We start from the raw sequence: 11,563 nt of genomic DNA on the forward strand, positions 1-11,563 counted from the left end.
GGGGGGGGGGAAGAGGGGGGGGGGGGGGAGTAGGGAGGCTGATAAGGCAAATAAAGATATAAAATCTGTGTGCATGTGACAGTAGCACAGATCCAGTTCTGTTTCATTGAAAAGTGTTGCCATTGACACTGACGCTCTTTAAAGTCTCCAGTCATGAAAAGCTGGCATCAGATTCACAACAGAACCATCGTTAGTCCCAACTTTCGCTTACTTGCTCTGTACAGCAAGCAACTTTGTTTGGCTGCTCTCAAGGTTAAGTGTCAGGAAACAATACCGGCGCCTCCACGTGCAATATCGGCCAGTTGAAATGGTAACGAACACACTGAAGAGGCAGCTCCCACAAGTCAAAGGACCTTCAATCTGAGAGACAAAAAACAAATAGGAGCGCCTCCATAGTGTAAAACGAAGAGACCACCGAGACCACACAGGAGCAGTGGACGCTGATGCTACACATCTTTTCAGACGTCCGCTGCTAGATGATTTGACATCCCATTGTTTTCTACATGCCTTTTTACTCCCGACTTCTTGTAAGTACAATACAGTTGTGCGTTTTTATCATTAAAATTCGTTTTACACTATGGAGGCGCTCCTTTTTTGTTTTTTGCTCTCAAGGTTGCCTGGTATCTTAGCCATCACTCTGGAACTAAATCTGTATTGCTTTACAATCTTCCGGAGGCTATAAAAAAAGGAATCTCAGCTAAACACCGACAAGACAGCTTAGGTTTGGGGTTTTTACAAAAAAACACTACAAGGAGGTTTGCAGGTATATTAACAATGATGTGTTGATACAAAATATCATTATGGATATTATCATTATTACTGTTACTACAACTGTTTCAGAAACTGCTAGGAAAGGGGTGTGAGGGCTTAGAATTTGTACCTGAGATCTTCTACCCCTTTAAGCCCCATGCACACAAGTCTCCTGTGATAACCAAGGAGAAGTTGTCCTGTGGGAAAAATGTTTATGCCTCCCAGACCACCCTTTCCTGTGTTTAAATGTTCCTGGGTTTCTTAGCTGCATTTACATATCTTTACATGTGTTTAGTCACATAAAACTGGGTTGAATAGTCCCAGGCTGCATACAATTCTGGTTTGTGTAAATGCAGCTAGACTGAATCCACCTAGATGCTGCTAAACGTCTAGGTGTGGATTGAACCATAGCAAAGCATTACATGCTTCCGAGTGTATTTAGAAATAAGCTCCACATGCACCTGGTCTCATGTATTATAATTCCAATGTGCATGGGGCCTTAAATATCAACTTATGCTTAAAGACTGGTAAGCTATTGAGGAAAAAGTCAGTTGCTGGAAAATTGAGCTTTAAACTTATGTCCCGGAACTGCTGCACCCCCACCCCACTCACCACCCTCCCTCACCACCCTCAATCCTTAACCTGACAAATTCTATCTACAGAACTGGTCCCTAACAGAGGACTAACTATGTTGACACCTCTGTTGCTACAGGTTCTTGATTTAGGCATACCTTATATTAATATCAATGGCAGTATCGTCTCAATTGATGCTGCCTTGTGGCATAGAGAGAGCTTGCCCAGAGAGAAGGTGAGGTCCATGGAGTAGAGCTTAAACGTTAAAAGCATATAAGCAGATATAGCAAAATCCTGCTTACTTTTAGATGTTTTGCTAGCTGGATCTGTCAGTGTTGATGGCTGCAACAGTGAAATGTTGTCTTGATTTATACCACTGGACTTATGTCTTTATTCAGCTGTCATGATAGCAGCAAATCAGAAATAAGTAAACTGAGCAGGACATTGCTTTTTAACTAGGCCTTTACATCATGGCATAAAATTGTTCTGTTACATTTTGTCACTCTTTAGGCTACATTTACACCTCTGTCTTCTAAGAATTGCTGTTGCTGTTCAATGCAATTGAGGTGCCTTTAGATCCACAATCTTTAATGTGTATGCTGCAGAAAAAGATTTTTTGGTAACTCATTGTACTAAAATGCAGAGGTGCAAATGTAGCCGTCTGCTGTGTAATGTGTTCAGAGATAAAATTTACAGAACTTTTCTTAATAACTTGGGTTTTTTTTTGTTTTCTTTTTGCATGTAACCAGTTATCCTAGAGAAGCCAATTCGGATCCCAAGGTTCCTGTCTGTTAAAGCCTCCCATGTATTAAAAGGGTTTTTAAACAAGGTGCGTTGATTTTTGGTTTTATGAGTACCTGTCTCTTACGAGGTCTTCAAAAGGTTTTCAGATATATAGTTCAATGTGACCACCTTTTACATAAACAGGGCAAATCTGTCAGTCATCCCAGACTGACTGAAAACAGTCTCTAGACATCTCTTGCTTTTATGTCAGCAGTCACTCAGGTGTGAATGGCACAGTCTCTAACATAATGGTAGCCACAGGATGGGATCAGGTTGTATGCAACATACTACCCAAGCCATTCTTGATCGTTCAGATGATGGGGCTTTTTAGGTTCTGTGTATGTTTAGTTGATCTCACTGGTTCATAGAATTAAACATTTTGTTACTTCAACTACAATTTTTCTGTAATTTGCTGGAAAATTAGAAGCTGGATTGATGTGTTGGTGCCTTCCATAATCTGCACATATCTTGAGGACAGCATGATACAGTATGTTGTAAGCGTGCACCATGGTCCACACAGCTCTGCTGGTTACTATGAGTCACAGCTAGTTAGTTTCTCCAATACCTAATTATTCCCATCTGTACATAATTATCTGTCCTTTAGAATCTATTGTCAGGCTAATGGTCAGATGTGTTAGTGTGTGGGCAAGTTTAACAACTGCTGACAGAATTTCGAGCCTCTATTAGATCAGAATGCAGCAATTTTATGGCAAAGTTATGTTTTGCCAATACTGTAAATGATTTGCCTTTCTTCAGTTTAATTCACTAAGATCTGTTGATTATTTTAAAGAAAACAAAACAAAGTTTACTACATTCCCCCGTAATTGTCCATTGTGTACACCATTCAGTCAGCACAGCAGTTACTATATGCTTACTCCATCCAAAACTTATTTTCTGTTGGTTTTTTTCTTGCTGCGAGCCTGCTGGTGAAGTTTAGGCCCTTTCAGACGGTCATTCGGATCAGGTCTTTCTGTCACCAAGACAGGAAAAGAGGGGAAACCTAAAGTTTTACAATTGTCACTGGAATTGAGAGGAAACTGGAAGTCTTTCTACCTTATAGTATTCCAGGTGTCTTTTTCTGTTTAGTACATGATATGTCTTGGTAAATTAAACTCCTTAATCTAACTTTTTCCCTGAAGGATCCAAAAGACAGACTGGGATGCCAGCTACAGACGGGATTTGCTGATATCAAGTCACACACCTTTTTCCGCAGCATAGACTGGGATACGGTAAGATGAGGAACAGTTATTGGCCTCTGCATGCTTTTTATTGTAATTCTTGTTAGATCTGATTCCTTATTTATTGATGTGTAAGTTGTATGCATGTTAAAGGTAAACTGTATTCAGAAAATTGAGCCTTGTATAAAGCAACACAATCTAGCTTAAGAGTATTCCTTTCCATGTAGGCACAGCTGTGGTACACCAGAACTGTAGTTGCATAGGTTCATATTGTTTTTGGTTATTTGGTGTCCTGGTAACACCAGTTACTGAGCCTTTACATGTGCAGGCCACTTATTCCATCTACTGTATGTCTACTGAAGGCTCTTAGAGGAGGAGGAAGGAGAATAGAGCACAACATCATGTGAAAAAGGAATGTAGTGCCATTGAGAAGTATATGTGAGATAAACACTTCTGCAGTGAATAGCATGGAGATCAGACTACAGTTAAGAGAGATGTAATGATTCCTAAATGGCATTAGCAGTACTTGGATTGATTCTGCGTCTTGCCTCTTATAACATACCTTGCGTACATCAGGCCCTTCCCAACCACTTAAAATGTCTCTCTTTACTCCTATATCAACAAGGAGCTAATATATACAATGTCATTATAAAACAGACCTGCAGACTCTCCAGTACATGTGATGGCCCATGTATATGGAACGGTTTGAATTGTTAATGGCCCACCATCAGTTCCAGATCAACCCCTGACATTTCCTTATTTTACAAATGAGGCAGGCCTTCCTTTAGTAATGTGTAACTACTTAAATTCCATGTGCACCTTGCTTTAAAGCTAGTTATGAGTTGTTGAGCGTGTTTGCCATTCGTTTTAACAGTCACCTTAAGGGCTCATGTTGATGGGTGTTGTTTTCCTGCAAAATGCCATTGAATTTAATTGGTCCCAAGCAGTGCCTGGACCTCGGTGGACTGGAAATTGCGGGACTTGCCTAGAATGTGATGTATGGGTCCTGGGCTCTGTATTGCGCTGTTTTCCAGATCTTATGTGTACCGTGTTAGCTGCAGAGTGCTTTCTGAATCCAGTGACGTGGCACAGCTCTAGATGTGACCCAGTCTCTGCAGACTCACTTAATCAGTAAGAGCGGTAGGGTGAAGCCTCAGGAGCTACCACACCATTGGGCCCCATTTTACATTTCCTGCTGAGTTTACTATGGTAAGGTTTAAGGCTGAGGGGTCAAACTCTAAAGTCATCTCTTTTCCACCATTTAGTTTGGAGAAAGCATGATTCCGCTGTTGCTCCTGTTCTTAAAGCACCATGTGGCTCTCAGGTCTTTTTATGGTTTTCATTGTTTGCCTACAGTGAATTGGTGATCTGTGGCAGTCTGAATCCCTCATCAGCACCAGCTGCCCAGGTCTGTAAGTACTTGAAGCCTAACTTCACAATGAGCTTGGTTGTATTACCACTGTCTGGATGCAACATGTCCTAGAAAAGGCATACAGAGGACAGTCCCGCCGCCACAGGTGACCTCAGCCCACACTCCCTCTAGTGACATTTACCTGGTATTCCTAGAAGAAACCAACACCTGTAATCCAGAATTCAGGACTCCTATTGTCATATGATCATTATTATCGGATCCTAATGCAGCTCTGTCAGGTGCAGCTGAGGCCTCCCTCATGTCAATAGGGACCTCCATGTCCATTTTGCACTTCTTATCTGTTGTGTTCAAATACTTAGGTATCTGCCCAGAGTGGTTAATTAAGTGTGCTCCGGCACCATCCCCTGCACAGTGTGGCTCTGAACATCCTAAGCCCTATAGCTTAAGGGGCCTCCTTGGTCCTTTTTATTGTCTCAGGTTCAGATTTAGAGATCCAACAGTCTGTCTGGTGAGGCTGTTTTCAGGTCAGCACAGTCTCCCACAACTGACTCTAATCCTTATAAATGTAGTTCACTCTACCCTGTACTTGGAGTATCAGCCTACTGGTCTAGGGTCTTGGCTCTGTTAGAGCTCCTACAACTACAAAGACCTTCCTGGATCATCAGCTATTTTTCTATTGACTATTTGAAACACACTGAAGGTTCCTGGGCCCCTCCTGAGTGTGTCAGGACGTTTTCTCTTTGCAAGGGAATTCATAAATCTGTGGTACTTTCCAACTGTGGGAGAGTACCACCATCTTAGCAGTAGAACCTTAAGAGACAGACCACCAAGTGGGTGGACGGCATGCTTACCTTTATGGATGTCACTGATAGACAGTTATGTTACCTCCTAAAATCCCAGTTTGAATTAACTGGTGTGACTCTTCATCCTGTGTTGGCATTAGCTTTAATCTGCCAAACCATCTCAGAATGGTTGTATGCTCTCTGAGGATCCCTCCATCACTGCTGTAGGGTCCTTGTGTTTTAGTTGTGATGGCTTGTCAGCAGCTTTTAAGCTTAAGTCTTGCATGGGGTTGATGTCTTTACAAATGTGCAGGGCAGTATGGCTGCATGCTTGGGATGCTGACAAGGCATTCTAGGAGCATCTGGCTACCGTATGAGGGATGAGGTCTCTCTTCGGAACTGCTGCTGACATTGTCATTGGCAACGATAGGCTGTAATGTGCTTCTGCCTAAGTGCAGGAGGTCCATGGTGGGGGAAGAGGAATCCCACTCTGTTTTTCATCCACTGTAGTAATCAGTACACATAGGCATTCTGAGCCTACCTCCCATGCAACCCACAAGGCTCAATGCTAGAGGTCAGCCAACTCCTCTGGTAAGCCTTCTGCATTAAAGTATGCACATCTAAATGAGTCTTTGTGTACTTTGCCACCTCTAAATTCAGGTACTCTGGTCACCCCCCAGAGGCTAAGCCCTTGTGCTTGGCATATCCTCCAGCTGACCTTCACCTTTTTTTATGGTGTTGCTGCACTTCACATTGTATCTTTCCAGGTCTGTCTGGGTTCCTCACAACTGGCTTATTGCACCAACACAGCTTCAGATGGGCAGAGGACTGAACCTACAGCTCATCAACAAAACCATCCTGACCCCCCCCAGCAGCCTCTCGTGGCTAAAACTCCTGCTGTATCTTCTTACAAGTAGGAACGGACAGCTACACTTGCACCCTTCAGCAGCAGCCAAGCTGCAAGTCAAAAATCCAAAAAACACTACCGTTTCAAAAGCTTACTCTTGGATATCCGTTTCCCACATGTGCAGGCACAGCTCCTGAAGCCTTTCTCTACTCACAGTCCACCACATAGCAAGAAACAAATGTTGCCCATCATGTTCAGTCTAAAACATTGTGTTTCCAGGTGGAAAAATCTGATTAAAACCCACCTGCAATCCTCACTCCCTGACCTGTTTTGCCCAACAAGGGCTCATTCATGGAGGTGAACTGCTCCCCACCACCACCACCTATGAGTTCATTTGTTTATTAAAGTAGGATGGGTGATAGTAATTTGGGGGTGTGGGGGGATAACTGCGTAGATGGGATGCTATGGAATAAGTAAGTGGGAAAGAGAAGAAGGTGGAGTAGGGGTGGATGAAGTTTTGCCAGTGCATGGTTTGGTGTGTCTCTATATTGAATATAATTGTAGAAAGTATATTTATCCTGCACCTGAGCTCTTCGCTTTTCTAGTCTCATTATTAGACAGAGTTTCTGAATCCATTCCTTTCTGGTTGTAGTATTGGTGGTATTCCAGTGTCTGGGGATTGCATACTGCTGATAGGAAGACCTATATGAGATATTTCTTTGTGTCAGAAAGTGATCCAGGAACAAGAGAAGGCACGGATAATAAAAGGGTGTTTGGTAGCTTGGAGAAGCCTTTCTTAACCAGGGTTCTATTTGGCTTCCTCAGGGGTACTTCGAAATTTTGGCACAATGTCATGCCTTTTCTGTGGAACAGGTACCCTTCTGATATGAAGGGGCTCCTGATGTAAAAGGGGAGGACTCTGATATGAAAGAGAGGACTCTGAGTGGACGGTGTCTCTGATTTCAAGAACAGTGTTCCTAGTATGAGAGGGGAGACTCTGTTGTGAAAGAAGACGACTCCTTCTAGGTTAAGCTGGATTCTGATGTGAAGAAGGTTCTTGATGTAAAGCAGGGATTCTGGTTTTAAGGGGGGCTTGTGATGTGAGGGGGGGGGGCTCTGATCTGAAAGGAGGGGACTCTAATGTGAAGGGGGACTTCTAGTGTGAGAGGGGGAACTTTGATGTGAAAGGAGGGGGCTCCCTGTTTGCATTTCTAGACTCAATTTTCCATTTTGACTGGAGTGTCACTTTAAGCCGTTAATTAGAATTTTATCGACAATAAATAATCCCATTAGCTTTCCACAAGACGCAGGACCCTAATCAAAGCCCTTTCTGCTGTAATTTACTGGTTTACATCCATCCACATGAAAGCAAAGGAATGGCTGATTGAAATCACTTAACACTACCTGAGACCTCACAACATGATTCCCTCTGATTAAAGCAGCCGCCACAATCACTGCTCTCGGCAGAGGTCCCGGAGTGTGGAATTGCAAGGCGCGAGTCCACAAAACATTCAGCAGGAGGCAGCAGAGGCTTGGTCATGGAATAGCGTGTGCACGTTGTGAATCATTTCTTCTGCTCCTATTTATAGAAAGAAAGCAAAACAGGCATTTTTGGAGCTTTTTACCGGCTTTCAATCACCGCAATCTGCCACCCACAGCTCAGGCGTTTCCCAGTTCTAAGTGACCAATAGACCAGAAGATTCATCAATTAGAGAAATAATCAAAAATGCCTTTCAATGGACTCTGCTGCGGGTTTGATCCATTTTTACTGCAGCAGAAGAATAGAACCAGTATAACAATATGTGTTTTCTTCAATACTGGGGCATAGCCTGAACTATCCAATCGGGCAAGCCCTTGCACTCAGGACCATCCATATAAAGAGGCAGCCGGAGGTGGCATCTCTTTGGGTCACCTGGGGGAGGGCGGCAGGCACAATGGCATGGCCACTCTGCTGCACAATGTATGCAGTGTTTTCCCTCCACCACCTTTCCAGCCAGAGTGTCCCAGGTTGCTGAGTCGGGCAATCTGGGACACTCTGGCAGGCGTCCCGCTCAGTTCCTAGCACCCAGTGACTTCACTGGTTGGCAGGAGGTGAGTGGAACACATTATCCCCCTCCCACCGGATGGCGTGCACCACCGCGCCCCAACCCCACCTCCTCCCCCTCGCTGCCTCAGGCGGCGAAAACACTAGGGACACCCCTGCTTGCACTAATTAGTTGTTGGCAGATCTAAAGGAGATTGTACAATCAGATTGTAATGTTTATGGTGAGCCTAAGAGGGTAACACTAATTTTCTCACCTTTTGAGTCTGTGAAGTAAATAGACAAATTGTGCAAGATTGGGAGCTTTGAGGACCAGAGCCAAAGAGTCCCGTATTACAAAAAGTGTGTCCGTGAGATCCATTTTGATAAATAATTTCCATAAATAAATGATCTATATGTCTGGCCAGCTGACCAGAAATCTCCCTCTCACCTGAATCCACCATATAGAACACTTGTGGCATTAAATGACACATTACAATTTTCAGGGATCCGCTCACCCTCAGCTGATTGTTCAGGGTTTCAGTCACTGGATAATATTGATTATATATCTATTTATGATGATTGTATGTAAATGGTGGAATAACGGCAGCTGGCCATTTGTTGTTTGAAGCAGCAGCTTTGTTCTGTGGTAATAAAGTGACACCTGGTGGCCACCAACGGCATAACACATCTATGAGCCACGTTGTTCGCCGAGTCTGTTTTAGTGTTTTGTTTCGCTAAGGTCTCCTCGCCATTACTCTGGCAAAGTCTTCATACGGCTTCAAAGCTGATTTTATAATGCTGCTGTTTGTATTCAGATATTGTATAGAAAGAAGAAGAAATGTGATGGGGCTTAATTTTTTTCACATGCATAAAAATATTTACAAAACATCAGAAATGTAACTCGTCTTGATCAGAAGTGACTTTTATTGAAGACTTCTATTTTATAGGTTAGAGCATGTTAGAATGAGGCCTTTCCTGTGAAGGTTACTGTATATGATGTACACCAAGGTTAGGCCCTACACTGTGTTTCTATTCCATGTATCTAGGCCTGCAGATCAGAATCTCCTTCATATCCTGACCACTAGAACCTAGTTACACTTCAGTACACTTCAGCTTCCTGGTTGGCTAGGAAACCAACTTCAGTTGTTGCTAGGCAGCCTGGCTTCCTGACCAATCAGGAAGCTGGACGGCACCTCATGACTCGCCACCCAGCTTCCTGATTGGTCAGAAAGCCAGGTAGCCTCGGCAAGTAAAGCCGGTGTTTGTTCACTAGAAAACCGGCTTTACAGGCAATCGGGACACCGGTCGACGGGTCATGATCTGCTGCCCGAATTCCTGATAATCGGTTCACACGGCACCAGTACTCAGTATCAGTGAGTACAGTAAAAAAAATATCGGTACTCAATGCCAAAAGACTGGTATCGGTGCATCCCCATCAAAAAGGGTCACTTGTGATGTTTGTTGGCTTACTATTCATCTGCCTTAATGCAACACACCACAAAAATGTAAACGGACCGAGGTGATCATGTGGCACTGCGAGCAGCAGAGTGAACAGGGAGAGGGTGTCGCGCTTCATATGAACCTCCTAACTTCTATCACCAACTATGTTATATGAATGTTATCGTGAGAATGAAAACCGGAAAGCTGCTGTCAGAAGAACGAGCCGCCCTCTTTATATGCAGCAGGGGCTGTACAGTCTGCTACTTAAACTCTATGTAAACCCCAACAATGAACCTCTCTTATTTGCTCCGTTTTGCTCTTTTATATATATCATTGAAAGTGTTTTGTTATATTTGTTCGATTGGTGCAAAAAAAGTTCCTGTTTATTCGGCCAGAAATCTCATCAGCTGAAAACTTTTGTGCTGTCTGTTATCAGTTACATTGTATCCGGTTATCACTGTAGTCTATAGAACACCCCCCCCCATGTTATGGAGATGAAGAGAGTTGATCTGTAGTCCTAACATACTTCCTGTCCTGGGGTGACAACACTGCTCCTCCATAGACTCAGTGCAGTGAGGGAGCGCAGGACATGGTGTATTCCTGGCAGGATCACCAGTTGAAAATAAAACTAAAGCAGCCACATCATTGAAGGATTGGTAAGCTGCCATATAGTACATCTTTGTCCTTGAGTTTAGATACACTCTGAGTATGGCGATAAGGATAGGATGAGTATGCATTAAACTACACAGTCTGGTGACTCTTCTCAGCAGCCACATGATCCCCTTCCTCTAAAGCTGCGGCACTGGGTTAACCACAACCGTCCAGATGGGAAAAGCAAAAATATCTATTTGAGAGAAGCCCTCAATGTGCAGCTTCTGTGCTGCCCACGGTTAGTTCCGATTGGGGCCGATGCCTAGTACTTTTGTATCGTCATCTTATACACAGAGTTGAGGTATATATTATATATTGAGCAGAGTCGTGTGGATATAAAGTAACACTAGCAGCGCAATGATTGTTGACGGGCTCAGCTTCCCAGTGCTGAGAAAGGCCACAGTTGCAGACAATGTAACTTTGCACAGTAGTTTCCACCAAACTAGATGACAGCAGCAGGAAGGTCTGATCACAGAGCGCCGATACCTTTCATCACATTGCCGCTGATAACATTTTCCCAGGAATCCATTGTTGCTGCATCAGTTCCCAGCTCTAGAGGGAGATGCATTCCATGTTTCTGCAGCAATTGCCAATTAAAGTGGGAGCAGCATACACCGAGGAGAGCGAATGTTTACGGAGTTCCTGATCTGCAGGTTATCTTGCTGGGACCGTGCTTCCCTTTTGTACATCCAGTTTTTATTTTTGGATATTGAATTCTGGCCAGCCATTGCAATGTAACAGAGGTTACTGTAATTTCTGCCAATGCCTCTAAGCTGCAACCTGCTCAAGTTTCCAGGTCGTGTTCCACACATTCCCGGCTTTCCTGGCATCAGGGACGTTTACTTAACCCCTGTAGGGCTGATTTGTAATGGTCAGAGACCCATACCAAACCATACAGGGAAAAAACAGATTGATCTGCCCAGTACAAGCTGCTGCATTCTGAATGCCATAGAATGCTGCACAATGGGGGGAATTTATCAAATCTGGAGCAGTTGTCCATGGCAACCAATCAGCTTCTCTCTTTAGTTTGTTCAGTTGTTTGAAAATGAAAGATAGAAGCGGATTGGTTGCCATGGGCAGCTGCTCCAGATTTGATCAATTCCTTTCAATGTTTCTTTATAAATTGCTATTCAGGAAGCTTAAGAGTGGAAAAATGAGCAAAAT

General features: G+C 43.6%; 1 protein-coding gene across 5 annotated transcripts in view; it reads left to right on the plus strand.

The window, feature by feature from the left end:
* PRKCZ (protein kinase C zeta) overlaps positions 1-11,563 on the plus strand; it is a 205,985-nt gene that overhangs the window by 182,774 nt on the left and 11,648 nt on the right. For all 5 annotated transcript variants that reach the window (XM_018553107.1, XM_018553108.1, XM_018553109.1 and 2 more), the window contains 2 exons: positions 2,073-2,152; positions 3,246-3,335. In XM_018553107.1, coding sequence (XP_018408609.1) covers positions 2,073-2,152; positions 3,246-3,335 — 170 coding nt within the window. The remainder of the gene's footprint in view (positions 1-2,072; positions 2,153-3,245; positions 3,336-11,563) is intronic.

The sequence above is a fragment of the Nanorana parkeri genome, unplaced genomic scaffold (genome assembly GCF_000935625.1).
Source record: "Nanorana parkeri isolate BGI_ZX_2015 unplaced genomic scaffold, ASM93562v1 scaffold109, whole genome shotgun sequence".
Classification (NCBI taxonomy): Eukaryota; Metazoa; Chordata; class Amphibia; order Anura; family Dicroglossidae; genus Nanorana; species Nanorana parkeri.